Source organism: Artemia sp. Qi Xiang Cuo, chromosome 2, assembly GCF_049724085.1.
Source record: "Artemia sp. Qi Xiang Cuo chromosome 2, ASM4972408v1, whole genome shotgun sequence".
NCBI classification, from domain to species: domain Eukaryota; kingdom Metazoa; phylum Arthropoda; class Branchiopoda; order Anostraca; family Artemiidae; genus Artemia; species Artemia sp. Qi Xiang Cuo.
The window spans coordinates 25,876,387-25,900,623 of NC_142795.1; the positions used below are offsets into that span (position 1 = coordinate 25,876,387).

The window sequence follows — 24,237 nt, forward strand, 5'->3', positions numbered from 1 at the left end:
TTCTTAATCAAGAGAAAAATCAACTTTCTGAAGAAGAATAAAGAAAAATTAAATAAACTGTTTATCCTGAAACGGAAGGATAAGATTTGTCGAAAGGCATAGAAGCAAAAGCTTAAAACCTTAAAAAAATGATTTGTTAGAGTCAGATCTGTCTTGCAACATTTGCCATGAGGTATTTGTTAAGCCCGTTACACTGTCATGCCTCCATACTTTCTGCCAATCCTTCATTTCTTAATGGAAACAACAAAAAAGAAATTGCCCCGTTTGCAGAACAGAATTATTTACAGCAACCAGCTGAGTAAATAATCTTTTGGTAGGTATCATTGCAAGTATCATTGCACAGCAGAATCTGTTTCCGCCCAGCTAAGTGATGAATCGGTCGCAAATAATTCTTAACAATTTTAGTTTCTCAAAGTAGTAGGAAGAATCTTTTTTTATTTCTTTGTGCTTTGGGGGAAAAGCGTGTTATTTTCTCAAGTGTCTTTAATATTCCGATTTAAGACTAACACTATTGATAGTGACTTAAGACAGAAATAAGTATTTTAAAACTTTATTGATCACGTTAATACAAACAAGCTAGTGAAGTTATTGAAGCCGTCGTTAAATCGCGTAAGTAAACACTCGGAGTGCAACAATAAAAATTACAAGAATACACAGACAGTCTTCTAATAACATGGCAGTGGTCATGGGAGTAGCCAGGAGGCATGGTCAGGAAAATAGAAAGAATAAATATTTAAAAAGGAAATTTGGTTCGAATAAGATTTAATTTTCATTCCTTTCAACACAAACTTGATAACACAACCAAACTGTTATATCTTATCAGCTTAACTTTATTCTTTTATTGTTTTCAATTTAATGAAGATTCTGGCTAAGCTATTTAAAATTTAAAAAATATTTGTTCAATATGGTGTCCATTTTTACAAAGGAAACCATATAGCGTGGCTCCGCATAAATATTTTAATAGCACGACATGTAAAAAATTAATGAAAAATTTGAAGTCAATGTAAACAGAATTATAAATTTCATGTTCAAATGACATTTCAAATAAATTGGAGATGCCTATAAACAATATTTAATCGATTTTGACTGAAAGAAGTGGAAATTCTATTGTTATAGCAACATTTTTTAAGGAGCGAAACTTTATTTTTACCTTGGTTATTTTGAGCTTAGGTTTGAGGGAGGCTAGCAAGGTATAAACATCTACTCTGCCTTACCAAGTAACATGGCTACACCCAAGGCAGTGGTTCCAACCTTTCAGATTAGGCTATGAAACAAAATTTCATAGGAGCACCACCTTAATCTGCTATAGCAATATTTAACTGTGTATAAAAATGTACCAAGTAATAAAATGACAATAAAGCTACAACAACAATTTGACAAATTTTCTGTTTGGTATACTTTGTTCAAAGGCAGTGGCTGGCATTTTTTAGCCTACAATCCTATAAATAAATATAAATTTAGTAAAAACAACAAAACTGCCAGGATAGAAACTCAATCTTGTATGCTCTGCGCCGAAGAATCTGCTAAGAGTTTCACTTTATACTAATCAACCAAAGAAAACACCAATAACCCTGCCAGTAACTTAATTCCTTAAGAAAATGAGCTGTGGGTATTAACCGACCCCCCCCCCCTCTTTTGCACATATTCTGCCTAAAACAACAAATACAATGTAAAAAATACCAAGCATTTAAACACTGAGTGGCCTTCCAGTAAATCAAAACAATAAAATAAGTCTTAAAAAAAACATGTTGCAGGTATTAGACCTTCAGCCTCCCTACTCTTATGCCTATATTCAGCATAAGATGGAAATAACAAACGCAACATATAAAATAGAAAGCAATTGAATAACGAATGACTTATAATCTATTGGAAAGAAAGGAGGGTGCCAGCCCCCATTCCATAGCCGAAACCATGAGTGCCAAATTTCCTGCGGTAGCATGGTGTACAGTAAATTTCAAGGTCTGGGGCGTCACAAAGATTTTGCGCATCCAAAGTTCTGTGGCAGTCAGCACAGTTGAAACAACCTTTGTGCCATAGCTGCAAGAAAAAGACCGTTTTGAACGGAATTTATTGAGGATCAGCATTTACATGCCAAAATATCTCAGCTTTAGGGTTTACCCAAAACCAAATGGCTGAACATAAGGTAAACAAATTCCGTTCAGCAACTTTAAGCTCACTGCGTAAATTAGGCAAAAATAATAATGAGACACAGTACAGGGACAAAAAACTACTAACCATGTTCACACTAGGGATCACATTCAATCGACACACAGAATAGAGATTTTATTCAATCAAATCTACTCCAAGAAGAAACAAAATAGTCAAGATATTTTTTTTTTCAAAATTAGGAACCCTCTCCGCCTATACAAAAAAAAAGAAGAAGAGAAAACTACTCAGAAAGATAAATTTAAGGGTTTCTCTTACGAACATTATTCTTCATTCTCTTTCCAATAATTTTCCGTACCCATTGCTTAGTGGTCATATTACTTTTAATCACTGTTAAATTGAATGAATAAATGTCTAAAACGCGGGGATTTTTTAAATCATTTTAATATATTTGTAAAATGTTTTTATTGTCGAAACTTAAAATCCTGTTAAACTAGGATTTTCAAGTTAAATTCAGTTTCACGAGCTTTTCAAAACCAATTTAACTAAATCCATGTTTCGAGTTTTATCTATATTTTTCGTCGAAATATTAAATTGGTACGACTTAATAGAATCACAAGAATATCGCCTAAAAGTAAGATTTAATACCAAAAAAGACAATCAGAGGTTTGTATTGAACGGCAAATTTTTTTTTAATCAAATGTAGGTATGCCCACCCTAACCAGCAATCGAACATATTATCAATACTTAAGCACATAAGAAAATTTCAAAATAGTCTGGATTTCCCACCAGATGATTGGCCCACTAAAATCAAAGCCAGTAATTCATCTTCTTTTTGAAAAAAAAACAAGTTTTTTTTTAACTGAAAGTAAGGAGCGACATTAAAACTAAAAACGAACAGAAATTATTCCGTGTATGAAAGGGGCTGTCCCTTCCTCAACGCCTCGCTCTTTATGCTAAAGTTTGACTCTGTCACACAACTTTATTTTTTTAAACAATAAAAAACTTTAGCGTAAAGAGCAGGGCGTTGAGGAGGGGACGTCCACTTTCATATACGGAATAATTTCTGATCGTTTTAAGTGTTAATGTCACTTCTGTGCTTTCAGTTAAAAAAAAACTTGTTTTTTTATTTGATTTCTGAACGTTTTTGAATTAATGCAGCTTTGATTTTGGCTCACCGTACATGAATAATTAGAATGAAATTTGCATATTAATTTTACTTGTTTTGGCTAAATGGCTTACTTGAAATTTTGTTCTTGACGTAACTTACGAATTAACTTACGTAACGAACTCCTATATTTGTATGTTTTTATTACGTATATTAGGGAGTTTACCTCTAGTCAATACCTCACTCTTTACGATAAAGTTCGAATTTTGTTCGAATCACAACCCCCTGAATCACAAAGGCTGTTTAATTAGAATAGATAGCTCTTTTGAAAGTACTAAAAAAACTTTAGCGTTAAGAGAGAGGTATTGACCAGGGGGCGAACCCCCTCATATGTGCAATAATTTATTTTCGTTTTAAGTTTTAATGTTGCCTTTTACTTTCAGTTGAAAAAACTTGTTTTTTCATTTAATTTCTGATCGTTTTTTTTAAATAATGCTGGGAAATCTGGCGCCCCCTTCATAGAAATGTCCCTTCCCCCAAGGAAACAACCTCCGTGGAAAGATCCTCTCCGTAACACCCTCCTCTGACCCCCCCCCCACCAGAAAAAAATCCCTCCTGAAACGTCTGTATACTTCCCATTAACCGATACTATATGTAAACAATGGGCAAAGTTCATAACTTGCAGCCCTTCCCCCGGCAACTGTGGGGGATTAAGTCATCCTCAAAGACATATTTATTAAATTTTTGACTATGGTGAACAAAATCGCTATCTCAAAATTCTGATTGGGTGACTCCGGGAAAAAATGAGCGTGGGAGGGGCCAAATTGCTCTCCAATTTTTTGGTCACTTAAAAAGGGCACTAGAACTTTTAATTTCCGTTCAGATGAGCCCTCTCACGATATTCTAGGACTAATGGATCAATACGATCACCTCTGGGAAAAAAATTAAATAAATAAACACGCATCCGTGATCTTTCTTCTGGCAAAAAATACGAAATTCTCACTTTTCTGAAGATTGGAGCTTGAAACTTCTATATTAGGGTTCTCTGATACACTGAACCTGATGGTGTGATTTTCATTAAAGTTCTATGACTTTTAGGGGTTGTTCACCCCTTTTTTCGAAATAAGGCAAATTTTCTCAAGCACGTAAGTTTTGATGGCTAACACTAAACTTAATGAAACTTATATATTTGAAATCAGCATAAAAATATGATTCTATTGATGTATCTATTGGTATCAAAATTCCGGTTTTTAGAGTTTTGGTTACTATTGAGCATGGTCGCTCCTTACTTACAGTTCGTTACCACGAACTCTGTGATTTTTTCTGTCACTCCTCTCATTTATTTATTCATTCATTTATTTCCCTTCAGAATTAAGCAAAAAAATTGCAAAAAAAAAAACCACCAACAAATGACAGATACAATTTCCGTACAATTTACGGGAAAAGACAAAAAAAAAAAAAAAAAAAAAAAAAAAAAAAAAAAAACATAGTAAGCCTAGAAAAACAGACATGTAAAGGCTAAAGAGAGAGAGGGGGAGATGAATAGAGAGAATAATTTCAGATTTACAGCGAAAGTTATCTATTTTAACATTAGCTATATCCAAAGGTTTTTTTAATTTAAATTTCGAGACTGGTTCAGTCTTGCTAATTGAGACAGCGAGTAAAAATTTACAATATTTAAAGTAAAAACGTCAGTCAATAAATTGTTCATTTACATTCTTTTTACTAGGATATCTACTTTTTAAGGATCTTTTATTTTTGCTTTTTTCTGCCTTTTTGAAGATGAATATCTACTTTTTGAAGACATTGAATATTCAAATATATCCCATAAAAAGGGGCCGGTTACAAAAAACAGTCCCCGTCAAGGGTCGATTTAGATTCAATACTCAATTTTTGGCCCCAAACCCTACCGTAATGTTGACAAGATCTAATATAGAATTAAAACTAACATAATAACCTTATAGAGGAAATGTATACAACCCGGGAAAGGTGCCGAAAAGAGTGCCCCAAAGAAGCTGATCTTAGTCTTTCACAAAGCTGCTTTGAATTCAAAATATACGCATAAATGAATTCCGCAAAATATTTCTATTAATGTGTTAAACTTACAGCAAGAGCTCAATGAACAATATATTTATAATGGCTGTATTGAAAAGTGTATTATGCGTTGAGTAAGCATGCGTTTGCGATTGGCCCGTCACTTCTGAGAAAGAGTAAGCTATCTTTACATTATCATTTTACTAAATTTCTAGAGAAATTAGGTTAAATTTATTTATCCTTCAAGAAGGAATTCGCTGTCTTTACACTCGACATTTAAGGACTTTTCAAATTTTTAAATAAGAAATGAAAATTCAGGAGATTCATGAATGATGAATGAATGATGATGAATGATGAAGATTAATGAATGATGGATACTAGTACCGTGGTTCCGCCTATTTTCTTCACCCTCTACCCAATCAATGAACGTTCTTACGAATAATTTTTTTTGTGATCTTGGTTATGTTAAGGTAGCTCTAAAAACTTCGTAAAGCTGTAATAGTATTGGTTCTCCCGTGTGAAATTTCAAACCAGTGAAAATAACAAATACTTTTTGAGTCGCTAGAATTTGAATAAGTAGTCATTCTGTTTTTCTGTGGATTAGCTATCGGAGTAGCAATAATTCGAAGAAAATAAAAACACTTATTTTCTTGTAGTAAAAATTCAGAGAATATGGAATCCTCGAATTTGGCCTTGAATAGCTAAGGATTTTTTAGCTACTGTTTTTTTTTTTCTATAAAGTAGATAGTTCTATCTCACAACGAGAATACGACTTGATTGGCTGTAATATGTAAAACTTTAAAGCAAGTATACACATCAACAATACAAAAATTGAGTCACCAGAGCTTAAATAAGTAGTTGTTTCCTGGTAAAGCTGTTGGATTAGCATTAATTAAAAGAAAAAACTATTGTATTAAAAACTGAGAGAAAAATTTCTTCTTCAAATTTAGCCTTGAAAAATCATTAGCTAGTGTTCTTTTTTCATTAAAATAGACCTTCTTGTGGCACAGCAAGAATAACTTTCTTGGTTTTATTTTCTCCCGTTCTTATTTCATATTTGCAAGCATTTACATTATGGCTCAGCTGAAAAAGTTGCTGTTGTTGGTAGAAACTATAAATAAAAAAGATAGAGTCAATATACAAATAAAGTTAATATAAATTAATACAAAAATTTATATACCCTTACTTGTAAAAAATGGCAAGAATTTGGTATGAAAAGTCATTCCAGAAATGAAACTAAATGTGGCATTTTTCTACTCGTAAGTTTAAATTCAGCATGCAGATTGCAATTCCACATTTTCAAATCTCCTTATATTAAATGAATCCGCAAATAATATTCCCCTTCTCTTGTTCTTATTTGCCATAAAATGTTTAATTTTGATTGAAAAAATTTCAAATTGTTGGTAATAGTGAGTAAACAAAAGGGCAGAAAGATAGAAGATGAAATAGATGTGTGAGTCACCTAACGTGTGCAAATTATTACTAATACTACTAACAACTCACTGCAGCACGAAGCTGCCTGAGACCAACACAGCTACGCACGCTCTTCCTCCATCCCAGCTTATTCAAAGTCTCCCTATTTACACCCTCCCAGGAAGTTCCCATTTCATATAAATCTTTCTTTATGACGTCCTCCCACCCCAGACGAGGATTACCTGCTTTCAGTTTAGCCCTACACGGTTAGCCAAAAAGAAAAATCTTCGGCAATCTGTCATCCTTCATCCGCACAACTTGCCCTAGCCATCTCAACCTTTTTTTCATTATAGCCCTAGAAAGCGGGGTTGAACCACATTTTTTGCACAGCCTGCTGTTTGAAATACGGTCAGTCAGCCGGGTACCCAAAACAATCCGTAGGCAATTTCCCAGGAAAACATCTAACAAATCTTCATCCGCTTTTCGGAGTACCCATGCTTCAGAGCCATATTTTACTACTGTCATCACTGTAGCTTCTAATATTCTAATCTTGGTTTGCAGACTTATCTTCTTATTCTTCCAAACTTTTTTTTTAACTGTGAAAAAACACCCTGAGCCTTGGCTATTCTACTTTTAATACCTTCACTGCTCCCACCGTCTTTACTAATAATTAATTAAAAGAAACTTTTTCCACAAAATACGTTTTTCAAAGAAAAGTAAAGAACTCCATTAAACAAAAAATAAGCAAAAATAAAATAAAATAATCTACCAAGCGAGAAACTACCACAAATCAGCATCGAGAAATAAATGAAACCCAAAACGAAAATGGCTATCTCAAAATTTTGATTGGATGTCTCTGGGGAAAAGGTGGGTGTGAGAGAGGGGTTAGTTGCCCTCCAATCACATTCGACTATTAAAAAGGACACAAGCCCTTTGAATTTTCAATCGAATGAGCCTTTTTTGAAGTTTCTACGACAACACTTTTTATAAATCTTATATGCCCCCAGGGCATAACTTACAATCCTTGCCCTGAGGGCTGTGGGGGAGTGTCCTTCTCAAAAACATAATTCCTGTTTGGAAATCAACTACGCTGAACAAACTGGCTATCTCAAAATTTTTATTGGATGTGTTTCGGAAAATGGTGGGCGAGGAAGGGGTGTTAGTTGCCTTCCATTCACTTTCGACTATTAAAAACGGCACAAGTCACTCCGATTTCCAATTGAATGAGCCCTTTTCAAAGTTCCTACGACAACTTCTTCGATATTGGATATGTTTCGGGCAATGGTGGGTGAGGAAGGGATGTTAGTTGCCTTACAATCACTTTTGACTATTAAAAAGGGCACAAGCCACTCTAATTTTCAATTGAATGAGCCCTTTTTGAAGTTTCTACGACAACTTCTTCGATACGAGGTACCCTGGTCTAAAGGAAACAAATAATAAATAATACATTGTGCCAACATTGTTCTTATTTGCCTACAGGGCATAACTTAAAACCCTTGCCCTGAGGGTTGTGGGAGAGTGACCTCCTCAAAAACATATTTTCTATCTGGAAATCAACTACGTTGAATAAAATGGCCATTTCAAAATTTTGATTGGATGTGTTTGGGGGAATGATAGGCGTGGGGGGGGGGCTTGTTGCCCTTGAATTGCTTTTGACTATTAAAATAGGCACCAGCCACTTCAAGTTTTAATCAAATGAGCCCCTTTCGAAGTTTCTACGACAACTCCTTCAATACGAAGTACCCTCGTCTAAGACCAAGAAAAAACAAATAATACATTGTGCCATTATCGTTCTTTACTTAGGCAGCGCATGCGCTGCCTATGATGCTACCAAGGTAACTGAAGCTGGCCACCTGATCAATCTTTTCACTACCCAACGTCAAACTTTCATCTTCCCTTATTCCTAGCCTTAGTGACTTAGTCTTCTTAACGTTAATTTTCAAACCTATTCTAGCACCCTGAACTCGCAACACCTCTAAAAGTTCATTTGTTTTTCTCACACTTTCATCTAGGATGCATAAATCATCAGCATAATCTAAGTACAGGAAAGTTTTACTTCCCCATTTGATTCCGTGTTCTCCCATTGCCTTTCCTCAGCTCCTTAAGACAAAGTCCATCAAAATGAGCCATATAAAGGGGGATAGAACACAACTCCTGATTTAATACACAACCATCTGCTAACCTCATTTCTTACCTTAACCACAGCAGTGTTAATCTCTTGCATATTACAAATCACTTTAATGTATTTGTCTGGTATAGTATACAAGGATAAGACCTTTGATAAAGCTTTTCTATCAACAGAATAAAACGCTTGCTCATAATCTATAAAGCTGAGGACCAAAGGTGTTTGAAAACTCTGGCACTTCTCAATTATTAACCTAAGAGCGCAAATCTGGTCGATACATCCTCCACCTTTTCTAAAACCGCACTGTTCTTTTCTTAAAACTTCGTCTACAGCATCTCTCAGTGTAAAAAGCATCATATTACTAAGTAATTTGCTACCTACAGAGACCAGACTAATACCTCAATAATTACCACACTCACTCTTATCACCATTCTTATAAAGTGGCTTAATTAAGGTTTTCTTAAAATTGTTAGGTACTTCCCCTTTTTCAAAAATCATGTTCTTAATCATCAGCAACTTATTTCTAACCTCAGAGCCACCATATTTAAGAAACTCATTTACCACACTATCTGCACCTGGAGCCTTATTATTTCTTAATCCTTTTAGTACTGTCGCTAATTCTTCCTCACAAAACAAATCTTCCTTCACATCCTAGGTATCCCAAATCTTTTTCATTTTCCTCTATATCTTTTCCTGCAACTCTATCTTGGCTTAGCAAATTCTCAAAATGTTCTGCCAATTTCTCTTTAACTCTTTTATTATCACTAATTTTGGCCCCGTTTCTATCTTTAACTGGGACAAGTCCGGATTAACTACTCCCTCTCAATTCGTTAACATGCCAGTCCAATATTTCACTATTATGCCGTCTTGCTGCATCTTCCAGATCCTCGGCAATTTTATCCATGGCTTCCACTTCATACCTCCTTAGTTCATATTTTAAAGCGTGCACAAGAATGGCAAATATCCTGTTTTGATTGTTATTGATTAAACCCCTTAAAAATATAAGCATTAATAATCTGCAATAGAGGAAATGTACAATATTTTCGAAGAAGTAGCTTATTCAGGATTTGAAAGGTTGGGTTTTTTGTAACCTAAAAAAGAAGGCTTCTTTTATTTAGAATATCTAAAATTCAGAAAATCAAACTTAAGCTTACTCTGTTTTTGCACAACATCTGTTCAGCAGCATAAACAACGGCGTGGCATCTTGGACAGCCTTCACCTTTGGGTGCAACACCGGTTGGCATAGAGAGGCTGTAATTGAAAAGAAAAATATTAAACAGTGTTGGTTATTCATGAAAATAATAAGGATGGGGCGTTGAAAAATATAGATTTTTCTAAATTTAGGTTGGGGCAATATATTTTTTCGGTAGATATGCCAAAAAGGGTCTTTCTCAATGAAAATAACAAAGAATAGTATTCTTTTAGATCTATAGGGGGCAAAGAAATCCATGGGGAGGGTAATTTTATTTTTTCAGTTAATTTCAAAGAAAATCCACAGCATAGAGGGGTTATAATAGAAAAGAAGAATATAAAACAGTGTTGCCTATTCATGAAAATCATGGGGGAGGGGCGTTGTCAAATATATTTTTTTAGTGTAGGCGGGGACAATAATTTAAAACACCAAAAACGGGTGTTTCTCAATGAAATAACAAAGAAGAGTGTTCTTCAAAATCTAGAGGGGCCAAAGAAATCTAATTGGAGGGGGCATTTTCTTTTTTTCTTTTTTTTTCAAAGGAAATACGAGAAAAGGTTATTCTTCAACGAAAATATCAAAAAGGGAGGCTTTTCAAAATATAGAGAGAAAATCTAGTGGGGCAAATCCTCCGGCACCCTGTCCCCTCTGCTCCCGGATCCCACCATTTGCGCCACCGTATTAAAACCAAAGTTTTGAAAGGATTAAAATAATACATTAAATAAAGCTATTTATTTTTATTTAAATATCCTTCAAATTTTTATCAGTGGTGGATAAATTAAAAATTCCGAAATTTAGGCGAGTAAATTAACTGCCAAGACACCCACTCTCCCACAAAAAAACACCATATTTAGAAAAAGCTCGAATTGGAACTTTTTCCTGCCCGAGCCACGAAAGGTACCATGTCCTTAAGCCTTATTTTACATCGGTGGCTGTTTTGGTATTTAGGCAAGAGAACACTTCCTGCATATACGAGGAGGAGAGCTCATAATCGGAATAACTTCTCTTCGATTTAAGCTATAATTTTTTTTACTTACTCTCAGTTGAAAAAAAAACCTTTTTTATCCAATTTCTGACCGTTTTCCAAATTATGCCAGGATTTTGGGACATGATACCAAAATTAAACCTGTAGTGCAAAGCAGTTTTTTGTTTTGATTTAAACATCCATGGAATTTATATGAATAGTGGGTATGCCATAAGTTTAAAACTATAGGTAAACTTGATCAACCAGCTCACCCACCCCACCGAAAAGTCACGTCAATAAAAGGAACTCGACGCTTTTGCCTCCCCAAGCCATGAACCGTGTCAAAGTCTTGAATCCTGTTCAGCGACATTTTTTAAACAAAATGCTACCTAAACGTAACTGTTTTTGTAAATTTATTGAAACTAAAATTAAAAGTATAGTTAAAAATACCCTTTGGATTCTCCAATGCTATAGTAAAAGCACCATTCTTATAGCTTACTTGGGCCATATTTAATTTTGAAAATGAATATACATCTTAAATCACTTTAAATAGTGCATTTTCTGCTTTATTTTTCTTTTATGTATTTGGTGCTAAAATGGAGACACACTTTTGACACCTCACTTTTAAAACACTTTGAAGGTCACACTAATAAAATCATGAAGCATTTACTTCAATGGGTATTGCCGTTAATAACCAATGGCAATTATTTACAAATTCTAGGATTTTAATTCGAGCAGTGAAGGACAACCTTGAATAACCACTAAGGTCATGATACATTTCAAACTCGAAGCCAATCATTCATAATGGTGTCTAAGAAATTGTAATAACATCTTGGTGTTATAGCATGTCTATAGTAAAAGAATGGTATAATCCACAACTTTGCTACATGGTCAAGTTAGGTCAAGTTTTTTTTCGGGGGTAGGGGGAGGTTACGATGGAGCTTTAAAAACGCATCAAAAATTTGTTTATGTACATTTTTGTTACGTTTTTATGAATTGGACACATATTTCTGGAGGGGGAGTTAAAACCCCAACCCTCCACCCTGTATATGGCTTTGGAAATACCACAAAAAAGGTATTTTTCAAGAAAAGACAACAAAAAATGTATTTTCGAAATATAGGGAGATAGGGGTAACAAAAAATATGTGATGAATACCCTCCTACCCTTCCCCCAATGGGTTCCAATGCTTTTCGCAAGAAACATCTTAAATATCTAGCTAGAATACTCACTGAAGGTGGTCAATGTCGCCTGTTACAGAAACAAGCGTCGGTGTGTGGCCAAAACCAAAACCCTTTGGTCCAAAATCCTTTGCATAACATGCCTTGCAATAAATTTCGCGATCTGGGGCATCGCAAGCACTTATGGAATCCAATGGACGATGGCATTTGGAGCAACTGAAACAACGCTTGTGCCAATTCTAGAAAACAATGAAATTAACTTAAATAATAAAATAAATCCAATGGGCGGTTGCATTTGGAGCATTTGAAACAACGCTTGTGCTAATTCTAGAAAACAATAAAATTAACTTAAATAATAAAATAAATCCAATGGGTGGTGGTATTTGGAGCAACTGAAACAATTATGCCAATTCTAGAAAACAATGAAATTAACTTAAACAATAAAGCAAACTAATAAAAGGAACAATAAATTAACCCGGACCTATAATTAAAATCAAAATATCGATAAGCTAAAATTCGGCTTATCGGAACAAAAATTAGGAAAGGAAATAACGGAAAAAAAATCGCATTGAATACAAATATGTAAGGGCTTAGTCACTTAATAAATTAAATTAAACAAACCATAAATTAAATCGAACCTATAATTAAAATCAACATACTGGTAAATTCAAACTCAGGTTTTCGGAAAAAAAAACTAGGAAAAAGAATTTCGGAAAAAAATTCGCATTGAATAAAAATACGTAAGGGTAACACGCTTGAAAAATTAGTTGACTTTATTGCCGCTCATCTTTGGTTTAATGATGAACAAAACCAACATTTATATTAAGAAAATTAATATATTACAAGTTTTTCACTCTCTTATTTTCGCAAGGTTAAAAAGAGACTCAACTCCCCTAATCACAATGATTTAGGAGACCAAAGCTATTCTTCTGATATGATACATAAAAAAAACGAAACAATTCGTTTAAAGAAAAGCTAATTTTACTTCCATGATTAGCCCAAATCAAAGCTTAGATTTTGAGTATTTGTAATTGTAAAGGTGACAAAGTTGACCCATTTAAATGAATCTCCTAGTAGTGGTGAAGTATTTAAGGAGCAACAAGATTGTAATATTAGAGAGATCGAGGTATCAGTTTTAAATAGGACCAGTATCTTTTCCGTTATACGTACACCACTATTTAAACTGTATTGATTTTTTGTTTACTCATGTATTTAAGTAAAGGAATGCCTACATTGGCTCTGGTTATTGTTATCTCTGCCTACACAGAAGGCATGAGTGCCATGAACATAAACCAATTCGTGTTGACACCTATTTAACCGATTCAAAGCTCCCGTTTAGTAGAATTTTGCATTTCATTTTCTGTTGATCAAGGAAACTAACAACAATAACACAACAACCTAACAACAATAGAGTCTTCTGAACAAAACTAGAAATTGACCATAAAACCACTGTTGATTGGTGTAACTATGTGCGGGCAGTGATCATTCCCTTAAAAATTGAGGAAAGTGTAATTTCTCGTCGTAAAAAAATGTGGGACGTTTAATCCCCCAATAGTGGGTGTTCCGAGGAGTGTGTCGACGAAGTCGTGGCTACCTAACTAGCTTAAATATTCGGTATATGTACAACGAAAATGCTATAACAAGGTATCTTCAGAAGTGGTATAGCCTACATATAACGGAAAAGGTCCGGAAAAGACCAAGTTAGTTTTAATAGTTTAAGAGTAACTAGCTAAAACGACTTAATTTTATTTGTGCTGTTTTATTTTATTTATTTCAAACACAACTGTTTGAAAACGATTCAAGCAGTCAGAGTTCACAATGATTACTTGCTTACGTATTTGCTAAGAAAATAACACTACCTAACAGGTTCAGGGGCGGATCCAGGGGGCCGGGGACCATGCTCCCCCCTCCCAATATTTTTTCTGGCACTCTCATTCCTTTTTGTTTTTTTACTCTTTTTTTAGAATAATTCTTTTATTTACTTTTAATTGGTTTGTGTCGAAATAATGAGACTTCCTGAAATTATTATAGATTATAAAAGTTATTCTTCATTCGAAACTCAAGCCCCTCCAAGAAACTCTACAATAGCAAGAAATTGTTGAAAATGACTTCTTACTCTTAAGAAAAACAAAAAAGAAATCGGAAACACACGTTTTCCTAAAAAAAAAAAGGTCGAATAAAAGAAAAACATGTCCTTTCACCTCCCATGTATTATATTTGTATTGGATAAACTCAAATACATCGATTTTTAACTTCCAACGATCTCAAAAGATAATGTAAAAAAATAAAACCAAAGTTTTTTTCCTTTCTCAATCAGAAATCATTAGAATAGAATACAGCTAAAAAAAATCTCTTAAATCAAGACTATTAATTGCGATGTCTTGGCATAGGAAGAGTTGGATAAAAATGACGATGATTAGGCTTAATGAGCTAAGTCCTAATTTGTGCATTGACTGGGGTATTTCAACGGTTATAAGGAGTTCTACAAATGTGTTTTGTTATGTTTCCAAAGCACCTGCGACAAAAATCCACATGTATTTGATTTATTTTTCTCAGCATTTAACAGAGAATTGTCACGCATTTTGAAGAAAATCGGCAGCAGATTATTTTAATTATTTAATTACTGGTTATTTTCGATTCCCCTGAATTGTAAAGACCAGGAAGTGTCTGCAGCCATCCATCATGTTGCTTTCTTTTCTCCTCCCTCCGCGTCATATTCTCCCAATACTTGTATCATCGCTTTTCCTGACATCACGGATGAGATTGTGATTTATCATTTGATAGATTTGGATGTTTCTTATTCTACTTACCCATTGGATAATGAGAATTATTCAAATTAGACAATTATTATCACAACCTTGAAGCCATCTTTCTAGCTGCTACAAAAGTAATGATTAAACTTGATTTTCTTTTATACTGGACACTCCAAGTAATATTAAGTAACAGAAAATGAATAAAAATTGCATCAACAACCAAATCAATCAATCAATCATTTATTGCCCACAACTACAAGACAACAAGTAGTACAAGTAGAGTATAAACATAATAATAAGAAAGAAAAACAAAAAAGAACTCAGCAAACACTAGCAATTAAATTAAACTAAGAAAAGAACTGTAAAAGACCGTGGTCAGGGCCAATATTTCAAAATGCATCAGCAGAAAGCTTTTTGTGTAGATCAACGAGCTTTTGAGTTACATCCGTACCATAGAAATTTTTAACTAGATACCGATTTCTAGTCCATGGCGGCAGAGAAAGAAGAAATTTGCAAAATTTGAAATGTGTAACTTTAATCTTTTTTAAATCCTTTAGCTTAAGAACAGAATGAACACCCGAAAAATAAAGCACAGAATGATCAGAAAAAGTCGAGAATAAGCGCCCAAGAGCTCTTCTGTTATATTTTCCTCGGTTTGCTACAATTTTTGAATAACTGAACTGAATTTTTCTTACTGAATCAGCAACAATCTGTTTACGAAAGAGAGCTAGAGAATTAGAAACAGTAATACCAAGCCACCGAAAGGAAGAGACAGAAATTACAGTAAATTCATTACATACCAGAGGAGTAGGCAGATTATAAGATAAGAATTCACACTTGTCAAGATTCAGGGATAGACCAATATTTAGGAAAGACTGAGAAACTAAGGAAACCATCGCAGAAAGAGCAGATTTAGTATGACTAATCAACAGAATGTCATCAGCATAGGCAATGTAAGAAATATCAGTAGAACCAGAAAAATAAGTGCCTGAGATCTTTTCCAGAACAGTAGAAATACAAATTTTGAAAAGGGTTGAGATAAAACACCTCCCTACCTAACACCACGAAGCACTTTAATAGTTGTTTCTGGAGAAGATTTCAAACGGAGGTAAGAATTAGAATACCAAAACCGTAGAAGGTAAATAACCGAAAAATTAACACCAGAAAAAGCCAAAGAAAAGAAAAGCTGGTTATGAAGAACAGAATCAAAAGCCTTTGAAAGATCAAGTGTACAGATAATATACGCCTTTACCCTTAAAAGAATTAGAAAGTAGAATAGAAGAAAGGACACGATGAGCATGTTGGCACCCCACACCAGGTCTGAAACCAAGTTGATTTTCACCAAAGAAAGAAATATTTTGAGTTAGATTAGGTAAAAGAATATACTCGAAGACCTTGCTAATATTGCAAGAAACAGAAACTGGACGGTAAGAAGAGCAATCTGTTGGCGGTTTACCTCTTTTTAAAATTGAAGTCACGCTGCCACACAAAAAGCTTTCCGGGACGACAGAAGATGCCAAGCACATCAAACAGTTCGTGGTAACGAACTGTAAGTAAGGAGCGACCCGGCTCAATGGTAACCGAAACTCTAGAAAACGGGTTTTTGATACCAATAGATATATCAAAAGAATCAGATTTCAATGCTGATTTCAAATATATAACATTCATCAAGTTTAGAGCTACCCATCAAAAGCTCCTATCTACAAAAATGTGGATTTTTGCATTTTTTGCCAGAAGAAAGATCATGGTTGCGTGTTTATTTGTTTGTTTGTTTGATTGTTTGTTTGTTTGTTTGTTTTTTGTTTGTTTTTTTCCCAGGGTTGATCGTATCGACCCAGTTGTCCTAGAATATCGTGGGAGGCCTCATTGGAACGGAAATTAAAAGTTGTAGTGCCCTTTCTAAGTGACCAAAAAAAATGGAGGGCAACTAGGCCCTCTCCCACGCTCATTTTTTTTCCAAAGTCACCTGATCAAAATTTTGAGTTAGCCATTTTGTTGAGCATGGTTGAAAATACGATAAAAATGTCTTTTAGGATGACTTGATCCCCAAAAGTCCCCAGGGGGAGGGCTGAAAGTTATGAACTTTATTCAATGTTAACATATAGTCTTGGTTATTGGGAAGTATACAGACTTTTTCAGAGGAGATTTTTTCTGGTAGGTGGGGGACGGAGAGGGTCGGGGGCTATATGGAAGGATCTTTCCATGAAGGAAGTTTTCATGGGGGAAGGGACATTGCTATGAAGGGTGCGCCGGATTTCCCAGCATTATTAAAGAAATAGATCAGTAATTAAATAAAAAAAAACAAGTTTTTCAACTGATCAACTGATTGTGATTAAGAGGTCATTTTTAAAGAACTGGAAAAAAAATTCGAACAATAGTTTAAAGAGCAGGGTATTGACTAGGGGGCGAACCCCCTAATATACGTGTTAAAAATTTATGAATATAGAAGTTCGTTACGTAAGTTAATTCTAAGTTACGTATATTTATTACTAATAAAAACGTTCGTAAATAAAATTAAACAAGTTTCGAGAAAGCCATTTAACCAAATATAATATGCAAATTTTGTTTTAATTATTAATGTACGGTGAGCCAAAATCAAAACCTGCATTAATTCAAAAACGTTCAAAAATTAAATAAAAAAAACAAGTTTTTTTAACTGAAAGTAAGGAACGACGTTAAAACTTAAAACGAACAGAAATTATTCCGTATATGAAGGGGGCTGTCCCCTCCTCAACGCCTCGCTCTTTACGCTAAAGTTTGGCTTTCTCACAACTCTATTTTTTTAAACAATAAAAAAAAATTAGCGTAAACAGCGAGGCGTTGAGGAGGGGAAAGCCCCCTTCATATACGGAATAACTTCTGTTCGTTTTAAGTTTTAATGTAGTTCCTTACTTTCAGTTAAAAAAACTTGTTTTTTTTATTTAATTTGAAACAAAAGCGCAAGATGTGACACAAGTTCAGCACATTGGGGAGTTAGGTGCTTTTTAGAGATACCATCAGCATCAATAGATTTCGACTTAAGATGATTCAAAGCATTCATAACTTCAAAACGCGATAGAGGCAGAACAAAATGCTGATTTAGAAATCTAGGGACCATTTTACAAAAGGTTCACCAAACTTTCTATGAACAGAATAATTCAAAACGGAGAGCATCTTCAAATAATATGCATGACAAGAACTAGGTGGAATAGCATTATTACTTACATCAGAATCGTCTGTTTTACTTGAATTATTTACTTTCCTCCAATCTTTAGGCGAAGATGGAAAATCAAGCCCTCGGTATTGGACACTTTATAGATACTTATTAAACTCTAATTTAGTTTTCGGTTTAATAAGAAAAACATTACAAGACCTAGGTCGACCACAATCAGTCCAAACTTATAGCCAAAATTTAGCTTTATGTTTACATGCCTTAAGGTTAGGGTCAAGTGACCAAAGAGGCTTTTGAGTATTCTTTCGGAATACTATTATTTTAAATATTTCGGAATATTATATTTAAAATATAAGACAAAATTTATCGCTAGATTGGTTTGAAGGGCCTCATACCTCCTCCTGAAAGTTTTTGAACTCTAGTTAGATAGAATTTTTTCCTTATTTATTCCTGAGTTTTATCTCTGGTTTTTCTCTGCGTTAATGCTCCATCCTCCAGATGTTTAGAGGAGCGCACATCCCGTGCTTCTAGATAAAGAATGACGGTAGAACATAAGTTGTAAATGGGGGGCCAGGAATTGCCTTCAGTTTTTTCGGTACTTGTGCATTATAACTAAACCAGCGCTATAGACTGTACAAGAAAACCAGACACGAAAGTCGACAAACGGGTATATAATGCACAAGTACCATTTTTTCTAATGAAGATTCCAAAAAACATTCCAAATCTAGAAGGGGGCAATTTGTTTTTTTTTTAATTTTACTTCAATGAAAATAACAAAAACTAGTATTTTTCAACTTGCCCCCCCCCCACACTATAATTGGTGCCCTTGGTATAAAACTATTTTTGTCGTTTAATACCATAAAAATTTAGTTTTTAATGAAAAACTACGACATTCCAGTTTAATGTCCAATTTTGGATTTTTTAGAAAACTAAAAAGAATATTCGCTGCTAATATGTGAATTTAATTGTAAATTCAGATATAATCATTACCTGCCCTTTTGCAAGCATCTTTTCTGCTTCAAAAACAACCCCTTTACATCTGGGGCATCCTTCGCCATCTTTTGCCATAATTGAGGTCGTGTCGATAATCAGTGTTGGTCTGTTCGAAAAGTCTTCATATCCATTGCTGTAACACAAATTTATTATATTTTAAATTTTTGAAATTTAATCAAATAAAAAATTTGTTAACTAACTTTGTATTACTATTCAATCTGTATACTAGTCAAGTTCATGAAAAAAATCCGAAAAGATAGAACGTTAATCTAATCATGGTTGGTTCTGTATGCAGGCTTGTAATCACAAATCCAGTCTCGGAGGGGAGGGGTGGGGGGGGCTTGAGGCCTAAATTGTGCTGTGGAGTTGAATTTTACTTAGTTTTATATGGATTTGTTGAGCAAAGGTGTAGCCCTAACAATTGGATAAATATACATTTTCAAATAGCGAATTGATGACTTTATTGTATTCATTTTGTTAAGAATGAACAAATACTCTGAATGAGGAGTACTAAACTTTTCTGTAAGATTTGGAATTTGTTTTACTATGAGGGCTCTTTGGTTAGGGGGTGGGGTTTAAAACCCTACACCCCGGAATGTCTTTTTTTAAGTTCTGTATTTTGAAAAAAAGAATACCAGTAATGCTATCCTATGAGCAGTAAGATATGGATAAAAAAAGAAAATACATTCAAAATAAATAGTTACATTTGAATTTTCTCTATTTCAATTTCAATAGTATTACATAAGCTTGCCTTCGGCTAGAATGGAGTAAAGACGAAAAGCGTTTCATAATCTGGTAATACAAAACATGTCAATTTCAATTACAAATTCAAATTTTTAGAAGGTCTATATTTTAAAATATCTTTCTGCTAGGATTTTTCTTTGGAGGGTGAAATCTTCTGGGAGGGGGGGAAGGTAAAACCCTATTCTGCAGTATTTTTCTCTTTATTAGCACATTATTTAATCGCTTTTGAACTTAGGAAAAGAATAAAAACCCTTGTCATCCACTAAATAACGTCTCTGGAGCAGAGACGAGTGAGTAAGGTACAAGGTATATTAAGCATAAAGCTATTCAAGACGTTAGAGGGCTTAATTTTTGAGGTAGGACTTTATTTCGCTTGTTCTGACACCAGGGGGGTTTGGTGATTATTTATGTTCTGTAATTTATAGTTATAAATCATTTGAGATATTTTGATATAAGAAAAGAGTAAATCGAGTGTGAGGATATCAACCTTGTATGTTTGTTTGATAAATCTCCTGTCTCAAGTTAAAAAAAAAGTATTCAATCTAGATTAACATGATGAATACTATAATAAGAGGATGGTGCGAAGAGGTATGGTTGGTTGAATTTCGGTTATTATCTCTTTTATTTTCTTCTTTTTTAGATGTGGTATAATCCTATTGAAGTTCACAAAAATAAAGTCAAGACTTCTTCATGTTAATTTCATATACCATCATAACTTTTTGCTACTAAAAGAAATATCATCAGAATTCGAGGATTTATGGGCATGTTTATCTTTAATTATTAAAAATTCAATTAATTTGCCACCATCTCTAACAAACTCTTTTTGGTGTTCCAGAGGTATTACTCGAGTAAGACTCGAGTAGCGTAAGCTACCAAAGCGTTGATGGAGCGCTTTTTTTTACGCAATATGGCTGACACATGATGGATCCAGTAAAAAAAACAGGATATTTCACAATAAACTGGAAATAGCATTCATTTTTAAAGCAGAATCCAAAATTCAAACAGGATTGAGAAGAGGTGGAAACACGAACCTTTTCAAAAGTTTTGTTGAAAGACTTTGACAAAACTGGATGACCGTCAAGACGCAAGAACTTACAGCCAGTGGCGATTCTGACCTTTTTTGTGGCCAGGGCAAAATCTTGATTAGCACGCTCCCTTCTGTCTTTCGCAAAATTTTCAGACCAAATTTTAAAAGAATTTGTATTTATTAACACAATTTTTCTCAATTTACTCATTAATTAATCATTATTTTTTAATTGATTGTCTAAATTATAAAATAATTAATAATATTACATCAACTATATATTTTAATCTAATAATTTTAAGTATTATCATTTGATTATTTCAATTCTTACTATTTAACATTTACTATTTATTTATTAATCCAATTTTAATAAAAACACATTTTTAAAATTACAAAATGATAATAACCGTTACAATATCAATTTAAAATTTTGCGCCCTAAAATTTTTGATCCCAGGGTAAGTCTCTGCCCTCTCCCCATATAACCACCTCTGCTAGCGGTGACAAATAGATTTATTCAGATGGAAAGTGTGAACCGACATTTCTCACAAATACAGTTTACTGAATCCATGGCCAAAAGAAAAAGAGGCAACTCCACTTACAAGGCATCTGGGGCAACTATAGCGTTACCGTAACCAAAACCTTTTGGTCCAAATCTCTTTCCATAACAAGCTTTGCAATATACATCTTTGTCCGGTGCGTCACAAGCAAGCACGGAGTCGAGAGGCCGGTGGCAGTCATGGCAGTTAAAGCAGCCTTTATGGAAAGCCTGAAAAATGGAGTAGATTTTATAGTACTTTTCAGCTGTAAAGAGCTCTAAAGTAAGGTTATCAATATATAACTTCGTTGGGGGTGAATCAAGAACAGAATTTTGTTTGACTTATAAAAACATTATGAAAATAGATATAAACTAATTTTTAACACGTTTTTTAAAGTTTTTATCTCCCTCTCCCCGAGAAAGAATCCCCCAAACCAAAATTCTGTATACCCCTTTATTAACACCAAGAAAATATCATATGCTAAAACTACATCCGCTATTTTGGTACCCAGGTCGAATATCTTTGGATCTAAAGTCAGGGCAGCATTGTCACTTTCGTTATTCGAGAAATTTAAAGGTGTTTAAAAACGGGTTTCCAATTTCTAATCCCCATGTTCAGAAAAATTAGTAGAGTAACTTGGATAGCAAGATAGTGCTTCAACACAAGCAGTTCCAGTAGGACCGTTTCTTTCTAAAACCGTGACTCTAAAGAAAAAAAAATCAATAGTAGTGTATATGAAGAGTAAATTGGGAAAAGTCTCCGCTGAGGTTTTAATTAATTAATTTATTTATTTATTTTATAACCCATCAAAAATACAAGGCATGGCGATGGAGTATAACAAAAGAAAGAAAATGCAAAAACAAATACTAAAACAGAAGCAAATACGTACAAACAAAAACTCGAATAAATCAAACATTTCAGAAAGGTAAGCCACTCCAACGGTGGTAAACCTCTTTAAATGAGTCATATAAATAAATACCATATAAAATTATAATAAACCAGTAAAAAATAAGCAAACTAGCATTAAAACAAAAAATCCTTCCAGGGGTGGTTCGACGGATAATCTGTAAGCTGGGAAAAAAGCTTATCTGCAGCATCAACAGGATCCGGCAAGCTGTATCTCTCCCAAAATCCACCATTCCTAGTCCAAGGAGGAACCCGAATAAAAAAACTTTAAATATTTGAAATAAGCCCTCCTGATTTCTATGATCCAACTGCACCAGCATACGTACTACGGATCTTACGTTCGGTTCGAGAAATAAGTAAATTCCGAGTTAACTTTAGGGATGTACCAATAGGTAATCCAAGGTACACAAGCTCCTGCATTGGTACAACATCAGAATCACCAAAATTTACTCTATCAGGGGTTTCAGAACGGATAAAATTAAATAATAGCACTTGAAACTTAGCTGCATTTAAAGAAAGACAAATCTCATTATAATTCTTAGCAATCTCCCTAAAACTTTTTTCTAAACTAAACACAGCCCTCACTTAGATTAAGAACGTCATCCGCATACCATAAAACAGACACACTAACACCGTTCAGTATGCAGCAAGGCGATAAATCCGCTTGGGCTCTTAGGATTGCGTTATTATAAATAGTAGGAGAGGTAATGGCACCTTATTTAATTCCAAGATTCACACGTAGATCTGAAGGAAGTAGCAAAGATCCAATCTTTAAATGTCCTCGGAGGTGTATATACATACAATAGAGAGGTCAAACTACATCAACAGATGAAGGTTTTATCTTTACAACTCCTCCCTCCCTCAAGAGCCAATATTATGAAGTTATAATGATTAAATGTTTATTTTGTAAGAAAGTATCAATTACTGCTCTTTTTTATGTACTGAAGATAGATGGAAGAAAACAAGAGGAAAATCTTCGTTGATGTGAGTTATCTTGCAGCCAGTACTGACTGCATCATTGCCATATTCCCAGTATTGACAAACAGAATATGGCAAGCTATCTTTATCCTCCTTCCCAAAAGCCAAAAATGTAAGGCCATGAGAATTAGCACTTCTACTTACTAAAAAGTATCCATGGCTGTTCTACCTTTTATAGGGAGGATACTGTCGCGCTAACTATTTTATTTGTTAATTAAAAAAAAAAACTTTCCGAAAAAGAAGTTTTTTAAATTAAAGGCAATATTAAACTTAAGATCAGAAGAAATAGAAATCTACAATGACTCAAACTCAAAACGACCAGAAATTACTATTAAAGAATAAATGAAACCCATAACGAACAAAAATTAAATAAACAATCATAGCAAAAAAACATGCAATTAGTACTAATATGAATGAATAAATAAATCTTAAAACGACTAAAGTTTAAATTGAAGATGCAAATCGAGCTTAAAACGAACAGAAATGTTTTGCTATTGAGGAATAAATGAAATCCAAAACGAACAGAAGTTATACAAACATTTATAGCAAACAAGCATACAACAGGTACTAATATAAATAAGTAAATAATTCTTAAAATTAGTGAAATTTAAATTGAATATTCAAATCAAGCTTAAAACAAACAAAAATCACTACAAACAAGAGTTTCAGTTTTGCCTCCTTCTCTCACTGTAAAAGTCTAAAACCTACTACGTCATGGGCACTTTACTGAAAACTATATCTGTCTTGAATAGTCTTGGAAAGTACAAATATAATCAAACTGAATGTTTTATATAATGCTATTAATTGTTGAAAGACCATCAGGTCAAGATATTATTTCACTTTAATTTCATTTTCATTTTCAATGCTGTAATAGTTGGAAAAGAAAATTTTTGTAATATAATTCGTTTTCAGTGAAGCACCAATGATGCAGTAGGCCATATACTTTTAAAGTTAAGAAAGGAGGGGGCTGTATCCAACTCTTGTTTGTAGTGAAGCTATATTTGTCTTAAACAGTCTCCGAACTTACTA

General features: G+C 33.9%; 1 protein-coding gene across 2 annotated transcripts in view; it reads right to left on the bottom strand.

Moving 5' to 3' along the window:
• Positions 1-534: 534 nt before the first annotated feature.
• Mlp84B (Muscle LIM protein at 84B) overlaps positions 535-24,237 on the bottom strand; it is a 70,712-nt gene continuing 47,009 nt past the window's right edge. For both annotated transcript variants that reach the window (XM_089099966.1, XM_089099969.1), the window contains exons 8-12: positions 21,388-21,554; positions 19,016-19,151; positions 12,173-12,360; positions 9,941-10,037; positions 535-2,037 (exon numbers count right to left, since the gene is read on the bottom strand). In XM_089099966.1, coding sequence (XP_088956092.1) covers positions 1,864-2,037; positions 9,941-10,037; positions 12,173-12,360; positions 19,016-19,151; positions 21,388-21,554 — 762 coding nt within the window. In that variant the 3' untranslated portion in view covers positions 535-1,863. The remainder of the gene's footprint in view (positions 2,038-9,940; positions 10,038-12,172; positions 12,361-19,015; positions 19,152-21,387; positions 21,555-24,237) is intronic.